Source organism: Gobius niger (assembly GCF_951799975.1).
Source record: "Gobius niger genome assembly, chromosome: 23".
Classification (NCBI taxonomy): Eukaryota; Metazoa; Chordata; class Actinopteri; order Gobiiformes; family Gobiidae; genus Gobius; species Gobius niger.
In genome coordinates this window covers 13,359,417-13,379,160 of record NC_136874.1, presented here as the reverse complement: position 1 = coordinate 13,379,160, position 19,744 = coordinate 13,359,417, and the positions used below count along the sequence as shown (strand labels likewise).

The window sequence follows — 19,744 nt, the reverse complement described above, 5'->3', positions numbered from 1 at the left end:
ACAGGGTTCTCTTTGTGTTCTGTGTCTGCGCCGTTACCGTCGTCTATGTGAGAAGATCCACTGATGTAAAATGAGATGAACCGTTTATTATATCAGATTAATATAAAACTGTTCTATTAAACTTCTCTGCTTTTGTCTCTTTGTCTCATTCGCTTGTGTTTGTGTCGCATCTTTAAGTCAAAAATCATGAGGTTTGTCAGAAAGAACAAAGGTTTGGATCATGAACACTTTTCTTTAGTTTGATCTGTAATTAAATAAACACTTGTATTTTACTCCATTCACCCGGAGGAGGATGAGCAGCTCCTCACTGACCCCATGTGGTCGCTCAGGAAACAACAACACTGAGATCAGCGTCAGTTCGGGGTGTTTGTTTTTCATAAGGCGCATTGAGTTGCCTTGTGCACGAAATGTGCGGTATAAATAAAGTTGCCTTGACATGAGAGTAACATCAATTGAGAGATACTGGAAAAAAAAAACACCTAAAAACAAAGCCTAAATCAGCAGAGACTTTGCAGGTGAAGCGGTGATTGGCTCTGCGGCTGAGAGACCCGCCCCCTGACCAATCAGCGTCGAGCGTCCCTCCAGAGCCGACTCTCTAACAGCGGCGGTTTGGCAGATGATCTTGTGGAGCGACCCAGCGTAAAAGAGAAACTTTTCTGCTGATCAATAAAGGTTTATTGTTGTATTTTATTTGTTTGCACTTTATTATCATGTACATTCAGTAAATAAACAATGAAAAAACTAAACAGACAATATTTTTAATTACGTAAAAACTTCATTTTTGATTTTTCTTTTAAAATAAGTAAAGCACAAGTTCACTGAGCACAAATGTAAACTACCAGGCCTATAAAAGTCTGAAACTTTAACCTTTTTTAAAAACATTTTTTCGAGCCTCACGAGTCATTTTGCAGCTTCTCCAGAGCTTGTTAGAGAGTAGGCTCGGGAGGGACGGGCTGCGCTGAGGGAAAAGTCTTTTCTATATTATTTACCGTAAACACCAGATAAAACGCGCAAGAGCTCGTTGAGGAAAACAGCACGAAAAAAGTTCTTCATCTTCATCATGATAATAATAATAAAGTGAGAGATACTTTTACAGAGACTTTTTGGATTATTTAAACTTTATTCCTTATTGTGACGACGAAGAATTTTGAAGAGTCAGAAAGTTGCAAAAGCACTTATTATTATTATTATTATTATTATTATTATTATTATTATTATTATTATGAGCCTATAGTTCTATTTCTCAGGGCTGTGACGTATAGACGTAAATCTTCATGACGTCATCGTAATGATACTCGGTGAGCTCAAGTTTAATCTAGACTTAAACTTGTTGAACAAGAGAAACTGAGTTTATTTCGTTCCCAAAACAACATGAATGAGTTTGATGAAAATGTCCTGTATAAAACCAGGCTCAGCTGTTCCAGCTCAGAAACACTGCGGGCAGATCAGCGCAGCCCGTCCCTCCCGAGCCTACTCTCTAACAAGCTCTGGAGAAGCTGCGAAATGACTCGTGAGACTCGAAAAAATGTTTTTAAAAAAGGTGAAAGTTTCAGACTTTTATAGGCCTGGTAGTTTACATTTGTGCTCAGTGAACTTGTGCTTTACTTATTTTAAAAGAAAAATCAAAAATGAAGTTTTTACGTAATTAAAAATATTGTCTGTTTAGTTTTTCCATTGTTTATTTACAGAATGTACATGATAATAAAGTGCAAACAAATAAAATACAACAATAAACCTTTATTGATCAGCAGAAAAGTTTCTCTTTTACGCTGGGTCGCTCCACAAGATCATCTGCCAAACCGCCGCTGTTAGAGAGTCGGCTCTGGAGGGACGCTCGACGCTGATTGGTCAGGGGGCGGGTCTCTCAGCCGCAGAGCCAATCATCGCTTCACCTGCAAAGTCTCTGCTGTTTTAGGCTTTGTTTTTAGGTGTTTTTTTTTTTCAGTATCTCTCAATTGATGTTACTCTCATGTCAAGGCAACTTTATTTATGCCGCACATTTCGTACACAAGGCAACTCAATGCGCCTTATGAAAAACAAACACCCCGAACTGACGCTGATCTCAGTGTTGTTGTTTCATGAGCGACCACATGGGGTCAGTGAGGAGCTGCTCATCCTCCTCCGGGTGAATGGAGTAAAATACAAGTGTTTATTTAATTACAGATCAAACTAAAGAAAAGTGTTCATGATCCAAACCTTTGTTCTTTCTGACAAACCTCATGATTTTTGACTTAAAGATGCGACACAAACACAAGCGAATGAGACAAAGAGACAAAAGCAGAGAAGTTTAATAGAACAGTTTTATATTAATCTGATATAATAAACGGTTCATCTCATTTCACATCATTGGATCTTCTCACATAGACGACGGTAACGGCGCAGACACAGAACACAAAGAGAACCCTGTGAAAGAACCGGGCGGACCAGGCCAGACCTGGAGCCCTGTCGGCACGAGACGTCGGCACGGGACGTCCAGCTTCACTCTCCATTGTAGAAGCTCAAACATGGGACTGGTCCAGGTCCAGGTCCACAGGGGACAGGGGCAGGGGGAGCCGGCGTGGAGACCTCCGGGGGGAGGCGAAGGACAGCAGCGGGGCGAGGAGGGGGTTCTCCGTGCCCTCCTCGCTCAGGTGCAGCAGGGTGTGGGAGCGGGGCAGCAGGGCCGCCGTGTCCTCGTCTCCGGGGCTCTCCCGGACGCTGCGGGCCGGTCCGAGGGCAGGCAGCAGCGGGGGGGCCGAGGCGGGCAGGGGCGGCGGCGGAGGGGGGCCCGGGGCGGGAGCGGCGCTCAGGACCGGCAGCGGGGGAGGGAGGGGGGAGGAGGTGCGGGAGAAGGGGAGCGGAGAGGAGGTGCGGGACATGGGGAAGGGCGAACAGGTGCGGTTCAGAGGGAGGGGCGAGCAGGTGCAGGGCGGAGGGGTGGGCGTGGAGGGACGGGAGATGGAGGGAGGGGGGGGCAGGCTGCTGCGGAGGCCCCACTGCTCTCTCTTCTCTTTACTGCTGATGGTCGGGACCTGTGTGCACCAAACAAAGGAACATTAGGGGACGGGTGGAGCACAGGTGGAACACAGGTGGAACACGGGGGGAACACAGGTGGAACACGGGTGGAACACGGGGGGAACACAGGTGGAACACGGGGGGAACACGGGTGGAACACGGGTGGAACACAGGTGGAACAAAGGTGGAACACAGGTGGAACACAGGTGATCAGGTTAGTTCTTTGGTTCTGACATGGGCCAAGGTGCAGAGGTTCTTAACTGGTCGGTTCTCAGTGGGTTGTTTGTTTTCCTGTTCGCCTCATGATAAATGGAACTTTCTGTAATTGATCTTCTGACATGTTTGAACCTCCCTCACTCACAGGTGATCACGGCCCAGTTCAGCTGTTTTTAGGAGCCACATCAGAAGGAACGGACCGATAGTACTTTCTGAAACACCTCCTAGTGCTGAGAACTCACACCTGAGCATGTCAGAGGTGACATTAAAGCTGGTCTGAAATGCCTGGGTTTCAGTTGGGGCTAAACTGGACGTTAGTGTTGTCCTGACCTGTGCGGGGCCGGGCGTGTGCAGGTCAGCGGTGACCGTGGATGAGGAGGGAACCTCCAGAGTGGCAGAAGCCGGACTGGACTTGCGTGCCTCGAGGGTGGGGTCCGGCGTGGGCTTGGGGGCCCCAGGTGGTGCCTGCGGCCCTTGGGTCTCAGTGAAGGTGACTGACCTCTTTTGGTCTCCATGCGCTGTGGACACACACACACACACACACACACACACACACACACACACACACACACACACACACACACACACACACACACACACACACACACACACACACACACACACACACACACACACACACACACACAGACACACACACGGACACACACACACGGGACAACCGGGACACTGGGCACCTGGATAACACAGGATGGAGAGTAGAGGCAGGGAGAGGGGGCGGGAAGGGGGACAGGGGGTCCGAGGGGGAGCAAGACAGACATGCAGAGCGCCCTATGGGTCAGAGGTCAGGGACGAGCCATTGCAGGGTGAGAGAAGGGTTTAAAGTGTAAGTCTCACCTTCACAGTCCAAAACAGTCTCTTTAATTTGAAACACAGAGCGTGAGACAGAACAGAGTGAGAGTCAGTCTGGAGCGAACATCGGAATAAAGACAGTGTGAGGGGGAGATGTGGCACGCTCAGACACACAACATTCAACTTAGAGTTCACCACAAGGACATGCCTTTGCCCCGTCCTTTTAATCAAAAGTGTTATTCAGCAACAGTCCACGAAATCAAACACACTAGATTATCTCTTTACCTCCTGCCATCTTGGATCATAAACACATTGTGGCTACATGGATGAAGGTAAAGTCGGATCGCTCGCCTACTCTGACTAGAACAGGATTTGCCTCATGTAAACCTGGGGGTTTGATTTAGTGGATCTGACTTCCCCCCTGAGGCGATGGTGACCTGCCTGGGCCACTGCAGTCAGATTAAAGCAGCACATCGTGGCCAAACATCTCTCATTTACTCACTCTTCCAGCCCGACACATGTGTGAGTGAGTGGCCTATAGTTACCCAGAGGCTTGTTCTTGGGCTGGATGCTCCGGCGGGTCGTGGAGAGCCGCGCTCCCGATCGGCTGCGAGGCTCATTCTTTGGGATGGACAGCAGGGGGCGCCGCATCTACAACATTCACAGACCTTTGGCTGCGTCTGAAACCATCAAATTGTCTCCTCTAAGCACTAACACCAGCAACAAACTCCTTAACCTTTCATGGGTCGACTGTTAGATCTGCGCAGTTTGGGAACTAGAGCTTCAGCTGCATTTGAACAATCCGTCCGTCCTTAAACAGGGGAAAGGGAAGTGACATCACCAACAGCTTTTCTTCTTCTTTAAAGTTATTGGTGGAGTCCAGGCCAAACAAAAGTGCATGTCGCCCCCTAGTGTCCTACAACAACATAGTGTCCAAACAAAGACATTTAAGGAGAAAAATAAATCCAAATGATCCAAACATTTCCCTTTAGTGTTATTTTATTTCAACAGCTGTTTTATAAAACTATATCTGGTGTGAATAAACATTCATATCTCACAGGATCTTATTGACTAACTCTGCTCTCATGAAGCACAAACAGCCCCACAGTCGGTTCTGGTCAGTTCTGACTCTTCAAAATTCTCCAAAGCCTAAATCAGCAGAGACTTTGCAGGTGAAGTGTGATTGGCTCTGCGGCTGAGAGACCCGCCCCCTGACCAATCAGCGTCGAGCGTCCCTCCAGAGCCGACTCTCTAACAGCGGCGGTTTGGCAGATGATCTTGTGGAGCGACCCAGCGTAAAAGAGAAACTTTTCTGCTGATCAATAAAGGTTTATTGTTGTATTTTATTTGTTTGCACTTTATTATCATGTACATTCTGTAAATAAACAATGAAAAAACTAAACACACAATATTTTTAATTACGTAAAAACTTCATTTTTGATTTTTCTTTTAAAATAAGTAAAGCACAAGTTCACTGAGCACAAATGTAAACTACCAGGCCTATAAAAGTCTGAAACTTTCATCTTTTTTAAAAACATTTTTTCGAGCCTCACGAGTCATTTCGCAGCTTCTCCAGAGCTTGTTAGAGAGTAGGCTCGGGAGGGACGGGCTGCGCTGAGGGAAAAGTCTTTTCTATATTATTTACCGTAAACACCAGATAAAACGCGCATGAGCTCGTTGAGGAAAACAGCACGAAAAAAGTTCTTCATCTTCATCATGATAATAATAATAAAGTGAGAGATACTTTTACAGAGACTTTTTGGATTATTTAAACTTTATTCCTTATTGTGACGACGAAGAATTTTGAAGAGTCAGAAAGTTGCAAAAGCACTTATTATTATTATTATTATTATTATTATTATTATTATTATTATTATTATTATTATTATTATTATTATTATTATTATTATTCATTATGAGCCTTTAGCTTTATTTATCAGGGCTGTGACGTACAGATGTAAATCTTCATGACGTCATCGTAATGATACTCGATGAGCTCAAGTTAAATCTAGATTTAAACTTGTTGAACAAGAGAAACTGAGTTTATTTCGTTCCCAAAACAACATGAATGAGTTTGATGAAAATGTCCTGTATAAAACCAGGCTCAGCTGTTCCAGCTCAGAAACACTGCGGGCAGATCAGCGCAGCCCGTCCCTCCCGAGCCTACTCTCTAACAAGCTCTGGAGAAGCTGCGAAATGACTCGTGAGGCTCGAAAAAATGTTTTTAAAAAAGCTTAAAGTTTCAGACTTTTATAGGCCTGGTAGTTTACATTTGTGCTCAGTGAACTTGTGCTTTACTTATTTTAAAAGAAAAATCAAAAATGAAGTTTTTACGTAATTAAAAATATTGTGTGTTTAGTTTTTTCATTGTTTATTTACAGAATGTACATGATAATAAAGTGCAAACAAATAAAATACAACAATAAACCTTTATTGATCAGCAGAAAAGTTTCTCTTTTACGCTGGGTCGCTCCACAAGATCATCTGCCAAACCGCCGCTGTTAGAGAGTCGGCTCTGGAGGGACGCTCGACGCTGATTGGTCAGGGGGCGGGTCTCTCAGCCGCAGAGCCAATCACCGCTTCACCTGCAAAGTCTCTGCTGTTTTACGTCTATACAGCCCTGATGAATATAACTATTAGGCTCATAAGTGCTTTTGCAACTTTCTGGCTCTTCAAAACTCTCCAAATCCTAAGGAATGAAGTTTAAATAATCCAAAAAGTCTCTTTAAAAGTATCTCTCACTTCATGTTCCTCTAATGAAGCACAAACAACCCGACATGACACAGAGACAAAAGCAGAGAAGTTTAATAGAACACTTTTATATCTGATAATAAACGGTACGTCTATATTGTTTTCTGCTATTGCCGTAAGTACCAGATAAAACGCGCAACAGCTTTTCCCGTGCGATCTGGATGTGTGAGAAACCAAGTGTTTTTATTTTTCACTTTGTATATGTATTGAACTTTTTTCGTGCTGTTTTCCTCAACGACCAAGTTCCACTTCCGGGTGTTTGAGTTTATGAGTTTTATTCAACGTAATCAATAAAAGCTTAATGATCAATTTTCTCTTTTTTTTTAATGATTATTGGGGAAAGTTTTCCTGGATGCTCGAGCCCCAGATGTTCTTCTGAGAGGAGGAAAAAGTGTTTCCTATGTTGTTTTCTGCTATTACCGTAAGTACCAGATAAAACGCGCAACAGCTTTCCCCGTGCGGTCTGGATGTGAGAGAAACCCAGTGTTTTTATTCACTTCATGTTCCTCTAATGAAGCACAAACAACGAGACAAAAGCAGAGAAGTTTAATAGAACAGTTTTATATTCATCTGATTTAATAAACGGCACATCTGCTGCAAAAGATGTATCAGACGAGATGTGTTTTGATTTTAAAAGTATCTCTCACTGATGTTCCTCTAATGAAGCACAAACAGCCCAACATGACAAAGAACAAAACAGGACCTTTGAAGTGCACATGACAGGTTTTATATAAAGTCCATGTTTCCAGTACAGCGTTAGGCCTCGCTACAGCCCCATAGGTACAGTATAGTTGCTAGGCGACAGGTCAGCTACATCTCACTGCCCTTTTCCAATGAGGCAGTGAAACGATTCATATCACCAAGAATGTGGAACCAGAGGAAACTCGGCACATGTTTCTTCTAAAGACGGGGTTTCTTTGTAGTAGAGGATGAAACGTTACAGACCCCGAGATTGGTAAAACTTCAAATGTGTGGGTACTATTACTTTTAGAAGTACTCAGTTCATTTTTAAACTGGAAAGCGCCTTGTGCACCTTCTGGCTGTTGTAAGGCGTTATACAAATACATTTTATTGAGTTTTTCAAGAATAACAAAGGTCACTTAACTCGTCATGTCAGGTTATGAAAGTACCGTAATGTTCGGACTAATAAGCACAGCTGAATATAAGCCGAGTCAAAGTGCCTCGTGTCTCCGGACATTACGGTATTTCCCAATCATCAAAGTTCATTTAACCTCTTAACTCCCGCCGGAGTTAAGTGACATTTTTGCCACTTTTTCATCTATTTTTCGTCACTTTGTCAATTTTTGTAATTTTTTTGTCAAATTTTCATCACATTTTTGTCTTTTTTTTGGTCAATTTTTTCGTCAATTTTTTCGTCAATTTCTTGTGACATTTTTGCCACTTTTTCATTCATTTTTCGTCGCTTTTTTGTCAACGTTTTCTCACTTTTTTGTCACATTTCCATCATTGTTTTCGTCTCGGTTTTGTTGCTATTTTCAGCTTTTTTCCAGAAGCTTTTGGACTGGAAAAAAGCTGTGAAAATAGTAACAAAACTGAGACGAAAACAATGATGGAAATGTGAAAAAAGTGACAAAGAAATGGCCGAAAAAGTGCCAAAAAATGTACAAAATTTTGACCAAAAATTGAGAAAAAATGGACGAAAAAGTGCTAAGAATTTGACAAAAAAAAGCAAATAATTTGACGAAAAAGTGACCAAAAAATGGACCCAAAAAAAAAAATCGATCTGATGATGTGAGGGAAAAAGATCAATTTAGTTTTGTAGGTCTTAGCTTTCAAATGAGGTGATACACTGGCCTACAGGATTTGGGTAAAGCTGAACTGGAGAAAATGTGCTCGGGTCAGGTGGGAGTTAAGGGGTTAAAGGAAAGTGGTAGAAAGTCAAACCCCACAAACGGCTTGATATTCGTAAATGTATAAATAATGAGTTTTTTTTATGTATTTATACTGACAAACTACAGAAAGGAAACACAAACTGATCACTTTAGCAGCTACAAACCTGCACATACGACAGCGCTGTGAACAAACTGGGATGTTAGAAACGCAAAAGGAAAGTTAGGAATAATCATGAAGTCTCCTGCCGCCCTGGTCACTGTTTGAAACCCGTCACGTGCACTTGAACCCCTGGCCGCGCCTCATTTCTTCTTCTTGTCCTGCGTGCTGGTGAACCACTGGTCCAGCAGCTTCTTGCTGTAGTAGATCTGCCAGCCGTGCACCTGGACGGCGATGACGATCACCAGGTACATGACGGACACGGCGGAGAAGCCGAAGATGAAGCGGTAGGCCTTCCCGTGGCGGTACAGCTGCTGGGCCACGGGGAACATCTCCATCCCGCCGTACAGCAGCGGCGCCACGCAGAACAGCCCCGCGCTGATCATGGACACCACCAGGTAGCTGATGTTGTTCCGCGGCAGCGCCATGAAGCTGAAGGCGGTGGGCACGATGCTGAGGAGGTACGGGTACTCCCACTGGTACGGAGAGGCCACCACCTTGTGAGAGACCAGGCCCAGCTGGCTCACCGTCACCTAGGCAACGAGGACGACCACAGAGAACAGGGTGTGGGTCAGTCACAGTTATCACTCACGCAACATTAGACCACACAATAGTTGTAAAGAAATGGGGGAAAAATGGAGAATAAATCGGGGAAAACATAGGTGAAAATTAAGAAAAAAAGTTGGGAATACATTGGGGGACAATGTGGCAAAATTATGGAAAAATTTGGGGTAAAATAGGTAAAAATTAAGGGGGAAAAAATGAAAAAAGTTGGGTGAAAAATGGGGAATAAATAGGGGGAAAAAAGATGAAAATTAATTTTAAAAATTGGGTCAAAAATTGGGAATACATTTGGGGGACAATGGGGCAAAATTGTGGCAAAATTATGGAAAAAGTTTGGGTAAAAAAATAAAAAAAAAGGGATCAAAATTGGGGGAGAAATGGGGGAAAATTAAGAGAAAAATGTGGGGAAAAAGGGCAAAATATTAGCAGCAAAAATGAAGGAAAAAAATTCTGGCGCAACAATAAGAAAATAATTAAATAAAAAATTAAATGGGAAAAATTGGGCAAACATTGAGGAAAAAAATGGTAAAAAAAATGAAAATAAATAAATAAATAAAATACAAAAAAGTCAATATAAGTCATATATGAGCTCAAACAACCAAGTCACTTCCTTTATCTCTGTAAGAAATACATTGGTATTTTTTTGCGTTTCCTGCGTTCGATACTTTCATGTTTTCAATCCCAGTAGTATCTGCCCTTTCCTTTCTCCGATACCAGACTGGTATCGTCTAACGGTCCCCGGCCCTGACCCAGCTGAACACGTGTGTGCGTGTTGTCAGTGACGTACCTGAGCCGCCATCAGGGCCCAGACGAGCACGTGGACGATGTTGAGCTTTCGGATTTCGGACTTCAGAGCGACACTGGGGGAATTCAAAAACAACATCCCGTGAGGACAAATGAAAAAAAGACTTTGTGTTTGTCGAGCTCTAAGGTGAAAGTTTAACAGGTTTTTGTTCATCCATACCAACAAATAAGCTCATTCATGTTCAAATATAAAAATACACACAGTTTAATTAGGAACAGTACAAAATAAAAAGCCAAACAAACCACTGACCTCATCTGGTAATGCGAGGCGACCCGCTCACGGTGCTCGAAGTCACTGCCGTCCGTCCCTGTGGCTCTGGGCCCCGCTCGAGACGCCATGCTGGGCTCTGAGAGAGAGAGAGGGGGGGGGTTCATACATGAAAAAACAAAAATGATATTAGGGGTCTATACACACACACACACACACACACACACGAGATTACAGAAGAATCCACATGAAATGCCTGTCTTGGCCTATAGGTCCCAAAGAACTGGTGTGTTTAAAGTTTCAGTCATGTTTTTAAAGAAATAGCAGAATGACCTCAAGTTGATGTTCAAATGTAGCGTTATACTGAAGGAACCGAATTACTTACTTAAAGGTACAGTATGTAACAATTTTGGACTATGCTGTTGTCATCAATACAAAACATGCCCCCTATAGACCCTTTAATTGTTTGTAAACATTCCGGGCTTAGCTGGGGGCAGGAAGTGAGATTCCTATCTATTTCCATTGGAGCTGTTGTCATAGTAACGATAAACAATTGTTCAACTGTTTTTTTGGAAATATCAGATAAACCTTATTTTAACGTCTCAAATGTCGTTCCTCTTGTTCTGGCACCTTAAGCCACAACAGGACCACATTATGTAGTTGTAGCTTTACACTTATAATCACTAGTTTTAGTTTAATCTTATTTCTCTTGATCACTTCCTGCCTCCAGCTCATGTCACGGATGATGTCAGCAGTTAAAGGGTCTATAGCACCTTTCAGATATTGCAAAACTTTACCTACGCCAAGCATCTGGCGTAAGTGTCAATGATTTGGTGATATACTGTGCAGTACTTCATGTGTAATGTAATGGGATCAGGATATTCAAGTTAGATTTTCTATGAAGGGTAAAGGACTGGAATAAACCCAGGCCTGCACTACCTCGAATATACTCATATAGCGTTGGCTTCGTGCAAAAAAGTGAGTAGAAAACTGGCGAACAAACTTCATGTGACGCCTGAATGAAATGAAATGTGCCAGTGTGTGTTTAATATAACAGACCCTGCGCGGTGATGTCCTCATGACCCGCGCTCAGGCCGGACAGTGGCTTATTTACGTCCACAGGGACACGCGCGGACATGTTTGAATATAAAACTACAGAAGAGATGTACTTACGTGATGATAAGGCTGACGTTTGCTCTGATAAACACCTGCACAGTGAGGACAGAGTGAGGAGCGCTAGCACCAGGACGCCATTACTGCCGACAGTGACGTGTCGCACGTTCATTGGTCCAGGCGTCTTCTTCTTCCGGTAGTCTGACGGCGGACGGATATCAACGTAAAGAGGCAATACCGCCACCTTCTGGATCCATGGACCAACTGCATATCCATGGTGCACGCGCCTTTTACTCTATTTATATTATATTGTAAAAAAAAGAAGAAAAAAAAAAGAAGTAATAGTAATAATAGTAATAATAGTAATAATAACAATAACAATAACAATAATTACAAAAATAATAATTAGTCATAAAAAAAAATTAATTAATAAAAAATATATAATAATAATAATAATAATAAATAATAAATAATAATAATAATAATAATAATAATAATAATAATAATAATAATAATAGAGAAATGCTGCTCTGTGGAAGAAACTACCTGTCTTCCTGTGTTCTTTAGATATATCATGGGGTAAACCATCAAATATAGTCCCACGCCAAAACACTAACCCGACGCGCATTATATTTCAAAATTGACAACAAATCAGCACACCTATACTTATGCTGTTTAATGACTTTAGTAAATAGAACAGCCAACAAATGAAAAGGTTCACACACTATACTTTTCTATAAACCCATAGTGCTCTCTTCCAATCACTTCTACAAAAAAAAAAAAGCAATGCACTGATAAATACGTCCTCAGTTAAATGTTAGAGTTGAGTTTTGGGGAAATTACATGGAAAATGAGTCTGAATCGAATACTAGGCTACATCTCTGGAGGAGAATCTGAAGTTGTGGTTTAGTGAAGGCACTAAAGCACAAACAACATATTGATATTGTCAAAGCCATTGCTGGACACTATAGGGGCCTGATAGAGGAAACCTATGGGCCATATATGGACAATAATATGCACATCAAACCCAAAACTTAATATGTGTAGAAACATTTCATTTTCACCGTGTACACATGGCACAGACAAACATTTAGCAACGTATTTATTTAGGCTTTATTTGGACAAAAGATTTAGTACGTCATGGCTTTTTAATCGATAAATCAGAACAAATTCACACATTTTGGAAACACTGATGCAAATGTAACTGTATCAAACATGAAAAAGACTTAAAGACACATTTAAAGTTTTACACAAAAAACTGACATTTGTGTGAAGTTCGTCCTCAACTCACTCTTTGTCTCGTCACATCGAATGTTTGCGTAAAAGAAATTACACTTCAACATATGCACAAAAAGGCTTCAGTAGTCAAAAAATAAATTATAAACGACAATGACCAGAAGATGCTCATGTAAACATAAAAAAACATAATTACAGTCCTCAAAGTTTTGGCACGAATGAAAGACACGGTCCTAAAGCAAACAGTAACAGGTACAAGTATGTGATATGTAGGCAGCAGTTTAGTGTGGAGTATTCGGTACATGGTGAATGGTTGTAACTGGAAGTGCACTTGTAAATAACTTGAAGAGGACTTTTTTCGGACTCAGTACCACCTCAGCCACTAACTCTGTTTCAACCTGTTGTTCCTTCTCCTACTGCTGTGCTCCTCAGCAAGTCCATAAACCATCACCAGGGCCGGTCCTAGGCCATCTGGTGTTCAAGGCAAGGTTAAGCCCACCTTTCCCAAATAAAAATAAAAATCAATCAATCATATAATCGACCTCCTAATTAATTTATATTTCATCAGACATCTAAAGCACGGACAAATATTGTAAAAGTGAGCTCCAAAATGTTAAAGTAATAATTCAAAATAATTCCATACACTCACTACTTTTCTTTTCCTTTTTAAAAGTGAAAGAGCAAAATATGATCTATTTGGTGCGCCCCTCCAGCTGATTGAGCCATAGGCAGTCGCCCAGGTCACCTATGCCCTTACCATCACTGACCCATTCTGACCCATTCTGACCCGTTCTGAGCAGTTCTGAACTCAAACAGTTTTCATCAACTTGTTTAACATGTGGCTTGTATTGTTTCCACTGCTGCCTGCAGATGAACAAAAAGATGCAAACCAACACAGTTCTTGTGATACACGGTCCTTTTCATTTGCAGGAATGATTTCAAGTTAAAACATGTAAAATATCAAGGCTCAAGTGCCGTAGGCATTTATAATTATGCAGGATATGTCTTTTTTACAAAGTACCTGGTTGGAGGTGCTCGCACCAGGTGGAAGTGCATGAAATTCAGGCAGAGTCAAAGTTAAGCCTAAAGAAGTCTCTCCAAACGAAAGCGTGTCTCAGGTCAGTACCTCAGCAGAGTACCTCACATGGAGTAGAGCAGGTGTCCGGAGAAGGTGGCATGCACATACTGCCCAGCGTAGAGCCCGGCCGCCTGCTCTGAGGGCAGCTGGAGGTACACAGTGTCTCCGGGTCGGAGAGGCAGCACGGCGCTCCCTGAGGCCTGGTCTAACAGACCTTTACTGACCTCATCGTAGGTGTACATGACCGGCTCGTTGTTCTTCATCAGAGCCACCCACACATTCCCTCCTTTGCAGTGGACGTGGTACGAGAAGTAGTAGATCCCAGGGATAGTGCAGGTGAAAATGCCAGTTTGGGGGTTATAGTCCTGGTTCCCACTGTACAGGAGTTTGTCAAAGACCACTGGAGTTCCCACCAGAGGGAAAGGGTTGGTCAGCTTGGCTGTGAAGGCGGGGATCTCCAGGCCTCCACCCCCCAGCTCTCCTCCGTTCTTGGGCTTGTTATAGACTTGCTTCTGACCACTGTAGGGCCCTGTGGCTGGGAGAACCTGTCCTAAGTCAGGAGATGAAGGCCCTGGAGGCCCAGGGGGTCCAGGCTGTCCTGCAGGGCCGGGAAGTCCAGGGGCGCCACTGGCGCCAGGATTACCTTGGGGGCCGGTTGGGCCCGAGGGGCCAGGCTTGCCCTCCCCGGGATAACCAGGCTTTCCCGGAGGACCCATCTCACCTTTCTGTCCATGCTGACCCGGAGGTCCGATAGGCCCCCCTTGTCCCTGGAGGCCTGGGATCCCCTGAGGTCCTGGACGTCCTGCATCCCCTGGTCTGCCACCTTCCCCTCGTGCTCCAGGAAGTCCTCCTGCACCAGGGGCTCCCTGTGCACCCCTAAAGCCAGCGTCTCCTTTGGGTCCCATGGGTCCTGGTAAACCTCTGAGCCCAGGCTCCCCTCCCTCCCCTGTCAGACCTGATGGTCCTGGAACCCCAGCAGGACCCACTGAACCCTTCACTCCCTGATTCCCCCTCGGACCTGCAGCACCAGTCTCCCCTTTCAACCCAGTAAATCCAGGACTTCCAGGAGCTCCTATTGGCCCTGGGGGACCTGCTCTTCCACTGAGCCCAGGAGAACCCATCATGCCTGGAACACCCGGCTGCCCTTTGTCTCCTTTAGCCCCCGCTGCTCCCGGAAGACCATCGTATCCTTTGTGACCCTTTGGTCCTGGAAACCCCGCTTTCCCATATCCTGGCATACCTGGAGTGCCCGGTAATCCTTGGTGACCAGATTCCCCCTTGGCCCCTAGGATGCCAGGAGGACCTCTCAGACCGTCTTTACCTGGTTTGCCAACCCCCGGCACTCCCGAAGATCCTGGTTGGCCTCTATCACCTGGGAGTCCTGCGGCCCCTGGTTCTCCTGGAGGACCTGGTTTGCCTGGGAGCCCTGGCTGTCCTGGAAACCCATTGAGTCCTGGTTTCCCAATTCCAGGAGGCCCCGCCTGTCCAGGTGTCCCAGGTGGTCCACTGGGACCCTTTAAGCCTGGCAAACCAGGAAGTCCCAGCCCTCTCTCTCCCTTGGGGCCCTGAGGACCAGGCAGTCCAGGGAAGCCTTTCTGTCCAGGCTCCCCGAGTGTTCCGGCTGGGCCTGGTAAGCCCTGCCCCCCTGCTCTGGAAACCCCTGGGAGTCCAGGTGGGCCTGGCAGCCCCCGAGGCCCATGAGGCCCTGTGGGTCCTTGACCACCACTAGGACCAAGTTCACCTTTTGGTCCAGGTAATCCAGAACCCCCAGGTTTCCCTGGGAGCCCGGGCATTCCAGGTTTGCCAATTCCTGGGTATCCCTGTAGACCAGGAGGGCCTGGTGTTCCTGGTAGCCCTGGAAGCCCTTGTCCTGGAAGACCCACTGGACCCTGAGGCCCAGGAGGCCCTGGGAGGCCCGGAATCCCCTGAGGCCCCTCTCGAACACCCTCTGGACCAAGTGGGGGCGGGCCTTTAGCTCCTCTGGGGTTGAAGGATGGACCTGTGGAACAGTAAGAGTCATGATGTGTTTCTGTGATCGATGTTTGGATAGATGTGTCTCATGACAGTGTGCTCACCTTTGCCGTCGGGCAGGGGGCGCTCTTTGCCCTTCTGGAACGGCAGCTGAGGGAACTGTGGGGGCAGCACGGGCATGTCGTTGCCTAAATACTGCTGCTGAGGGAAGGTGTCGCCGTACTGGGGCAGGGCCTGGGGGGGCTGTTTGTGAGGGTAGTACGCCCCACTGTGGACCATGGGCACCAGGCTCAGCTGCAGCAGACACAGCCTCAGAGCAGAGAGCAGTGGGCAGAGAGAGGGAGCCACTGCGGACGCCATTTTCTGTCAACAACAGAATGGAATGATAGATTAAAGGATAGGACATAACACATGAATGCAACAACTCATTCATATAAGAACTGGATACAAGTGTTTGGATGTGATGCCCGTGATCATTGTTGTTTTGTTGTTGGCGGGAAAGGGTTAACATCACACCAGGTTTGACCTTTGACCTTTACCCTTTAACGGCCTTGTCCTGGAGGGAACCTACGTATCAGAAATCATATCTAAGAATGAGAGAACTACGAGTGATAGTCTTTGCGAGTTCAACCACTCCTGCACCACTAGGGGCAGTGTGCCTCCGAGCTGCCGTCCCAGCGGTGCAGAAGGCTGTGGTGGGATGAGAGGAAAGAAAAGCGTCTGGAGCCTTGGCGGAAGCTGATCCCCTCTGTCCCGCTTCCTTCTGTTTACACACGTTTAGTCTAAAACGATCTGAATGATATACAACACGTGCTGCTCAAACAGACGGTGATTAGGGAGGCCCCGGAGGAGACACGGCCAGTTAACAACATAATCCTTTAAACATGTCGGTGCAAAAATAAACGCTCACTCAGACTGGGGGCCTCACCTCGGGTCAGGACGGACTCCGCACACCGGTGAAGGCCAACACCTGACCCTTTAGGTGGTTTCTCGCGGTCTTCTCCCGGACATGAGTGGGACTGGGGCCGAGGCGGAGGGTCCAGCTGGATCTGCAGTCGTGGGCCTGTGGAAACGACAGCGTTCATTTATGCCCTCAGAACAGTTATTTACCGTTACATTGACACACCACAGAGGGAACTTTTCACTGCAAGGTTTTTCTCAACAATTAGAAGCTTAAAGGTTCATAATGCAACTTTTATGGGAAGTTGATATTAGCGCGTATTTGACCTTTCAGTGAGCCTTTACTTTTCATCCCTGGGGCCTCCAGGACGCTCCTGGACCAGTTGATTTTTAGGCTTTCTGCTCGGATATCACTGCTGATGGATCTGTCTCCATGGTTACGTATTCCATATATGGAATTAGTATTAATCTAGAAAACCTACCAGAAATATGATAAATGTTGATGTTAGTTGAGACTAATATTAACCTTTTCCCCCCATAAAAAGCTGCATATTGAAACTTTAAAGGAGCTATACCTGACTTCTCTTCTTTTTGTAAACATTCTTTTTGCTCCATAAAAGTATGTTGTAGTAAATATTGGCAGCGACAAAAACAAACGATTTCGTCACATGTTGGCTGAAAAGGTATAAAAAATAGGTATAGTTTAAACTCATAATTGTAAACAGATAATTTCCCTCCCCCTTCTCTCCTGATTGGACCATACAGATCGGTTCACAGGAAAGCTGGTCTCATTGGTCACAGTGATGGCCCGGGGATTCTGATTGGTTGCTGAAATCAGCCTCACAAAAGTATAGTTTTTCAACATCACTTAGGTTAAATCCAACTATACACCAAGGTAGTCAATAATACGCAATCCATTGAATTTGTAAAACATTTAAAGTGACAGACTATCACTTTAAAGCAGCACTAAGTAACTCACGCCCCTGGACTGCAGGCGTCGCAACATAGTCCGTGAGAGTAAATAGAGGTCATTTTTTTCTCTCAAACTTGGCTGTAAATACTGTTTAAGTGGCGCTAGCCCGAGTTAGCTTTGCCCATTAGCATGCTAGCTTGATTCTATTCGTGTGTATTGGTGACACCTACATGGTGGAAGTGAAGTTGCAATTGTGGTTTTCTGACCAGAGACACCAGGGGGAGATGAAAGACCCCCCAATCATCCCATTGACACATGTATTACCCCAGAGAGACTATGGGAAGGATTTATAAAGGTAAACAAGTTAGCTAGCACTGCTTTAATAACTAACATTTAGAGTGAGACAGAGCTGGCATTAGATTAGGCTCAAATGATGATGAAAAACCTTTGACGTCGAACCCCCCACCCCGAAACCTGCGACTCCCCAGGCTGCCGTCGATTCCGTAACAAACCTGGACCGAAGCATTTCCCAGATTACAGGAACCAATTACTACGGAAAAAGGACACGCCATCCGTCATTTCTGAAGCGCGGGCTTTAAATCAGCGCTCGGCTTCTTTGATACGTGACCGCGGAGCACACGCCGTTCTTTGATTCCGTATTGTTTAACAAAGCACCGGGGCCAAACAAGCGGGTCGGACTTTTCAAGAAGCCATTAAGGCAAAGTCATTTCTTCTAATCTCCGATCTTTCCCAGAGCGCCACATGTTTCGGACGGAATAATAACTCCCAGCAGGCCCGGAGCCCGTGTTTAGTCTGGACTGGAAACGCGGCCGGGAGCAGGGCCCGAACCTGGTTTCAAAAGTTTCACGATGGCCGGGAGTCACGCTTCACGCAGCAAGCAGGAAGGCCCCGGGTTCGCATCCCAGACTGGAAGGTTTTCACTGCTGACGGGGCCTCTCAGCAGAAAACCGACAAAACAATTGATTCAGGAGCTTCCTAGAAACCACTGTGATGGAAAGTAGAGGCACCAGGCAGGCTCATACAGCTGCCGGGTCACGACAAGGTCAAAGGATGGAAAATGTCAAATCTTGGAAAGTACTAATTGTATGAGTGGGAATTATAAAAGAATCTGGAGGGTCCTTCTCTGGACAGTATGAACAAACTATGATACAAACACTTTATGGGTTTACTCCAAATATCAAAAGGGCTGCACCAGGGGGGTTAAAGAGCCTGCAAGAGCATGATTCCTACACCCCAGGCCTCGTGGTTAAGGCGGAGGAGCATGTACCAGGTCCAGGAACACTATTCCGACCTCGTTGTGGCTGTGTGTCCCAGCTCCGACTATTCGCTAAGTGTCTTTTCACCCACTTTCACCCTGAACCATCCTGTCTAACAAAGCCTATGGGCTAAATAAATAAACGGTCACATTTATATAGCACCTTTCTACCTGCTTTAGGCACTCAAAGCGCTTCACATCATGGAACTGGTCACAAGGGCTGTCACGATACTTACTATATCGACTTATCGTTCAATAAATAACAGATGCTAAACCGATAATAAACGATACATTTTTGGGCTCGATATTTATTAATATTCCCCTATTTTTTCTTTGTAAGAAGCGAATTGAGTTACATTATATTTCATGTTTATTGCAGCTTGTGTGGCATTTTAGGATACGATGATGCACTTTAAGAACAAAGGTCATTTTTAGTTGACAGTGTCTAGTATCGTTAGAATCAATATTATTGTTTATCGCGATACTTTCCTGCCTCAATATATCGAACTGCAAATTCGATATATTCGATATATTGATATATTGCAGTTCGATGACAGGCCTGGGTGACTGATGACAGGCCTGCCAGTCACCCATTCACAGGGGCGGACTGGGACTCTGACCAGCCTGGCCCAAATTAGCGTAATTGTGACACTTCCACAAATACATATTTTAACCTTTTACCCAGTTCGGCTTTTTATTATTATTTTTCTGACTGGCATCATCAGCAAAAAGAGCGGGGAAGGTGGTCGTAGAAACAGAAGCAAAATCATTAATATAAATAAATAATAATGGTCCCAAAATTGAACCTTGTGGTACGCCATACTCCACGGAATTCCTTTTAAATTCATGTTTTTTCATACTGGGCTTTACCCAAATCTAAAAGCTTCTCGACTGGAGAGC

The 19,744-nt window shown here is 44.8% G+C and overlaps 3 protein-coding genes across 3 annotated transcripts; all 3 read right to left on the bottom strand.

Moving 5' to 3' along the window:
• Window positions 1-2,498: 2,498 nt before the first annotated feature.
• LOC306981928 (uncharacterized protein) lies at window positions 2,499-3,599 on the bottom strand (the record flags this gene model as incomplete). The annotated part of the gene is made up of 2 exons (XM_079581667.1): window positions 3,541-3,599; window positions 2,499-3,011 (listed from the first exon to the last, which is right to left on the bottom strand). Exon 2 carries the CDS (start codon window positions 2,856-2,858, stop codon window positions 2,499-2,501), a length of 360 nt encoding a protein of 119 aa, XP_079437793.1. The 5' UTR covers window positions 2,859-3,011; window positions 3,541-3,599.
• A 5,308-nt stretch (window positions 3,600-8,907) lies between these two features.
• LOC306981822 (protein jagunal homolog 1-B) lies at window positions 8,908-11,647 on the bottom strand. Its single transcript, XM_079581534.1, has 4 exons — window positions 11,531-11,647; window positions 10,400-10,496; window positions 10,133-10,205; window positions 8,908-9,314 (listed from the first exon to the last, which is right to left on the bottom strand). The coding sequence occupies exons 1-4, from the start codon at window positions 11,640-11,642 to the stop codon at window positions 8,925-8,927; spliced, it is 672 nt and encodes a 223-aa protein (XP_079437660.1). The 5' UTR covers window positions 11,643-11,647; the 3' UTR covers window positions 8,908-8,924.
• Window positions 11,648-13,589: 1,942 nt separating this feature from the next.
• Window positions 13,590-16,797, bottom strand: LOC306981851 (uncharacterized protein). The gene is made up of 3 exons (XM_079581577.1): window positions 16,684-16,797; window positions 15,860-16,118; window positions 13,590-15,783 (listed from the first exon to the last, which is right to left on the bottom strand). Exons 2-3 carry the CDS (start codon window positions 16,113-16,115, stop codon window positions 13,847-13,849), a joined length of 2,193 nt encoding a protein of 730 aa, XP_079437703.1. The 5' UTR covers window positions 16,116-16,118; window positions 16,684-16,797; the 3' UTR covers window positions 13,590-13,846.
• Window positions 16,798-19,744: the final 2,947 nt, after the last annotated feature.

Bases quoted from the DNA above. Each gene is read 5' to 3' on its own strand.
- LOC306981822 (XM_079581534.1), bottom strand. From the start codon at position 11,642: ATGAACGTGCGACACGTCACTGTCGGCAGTAATGGCGTCCTGGTGCTA. The intron at 10,497-11,530 runs GTAAGTACATCT...TCTCTCTCTCAG, and splicing joins AACGTCAGCCTTATCATCAC to AGCCCAGCATGGCGTCTCGA. The intron at 9,315-10,132 runs GTACGTCACTGA...CTCGTTGCCTAG, and splicing joins GGGCCCTGATGGCGGCTCAG to GTGACGGTGAGCCAGCTGGG.
- LOC306981851 (XM_079581577.1), bottom strand. From the start codon at position 16,115: ATGGCGTCCGCAGTGGCTCCCTCTCTCTGCCCACTGCTCTCTGCTCTG. The intron at 15,784-15,859 runs GTGAGCACACTG...ACTGTTCCACAG, and splicing joins CCCCCTGCCCGACGGCAAAG to GTCCATCCTTCAACCCCAGA.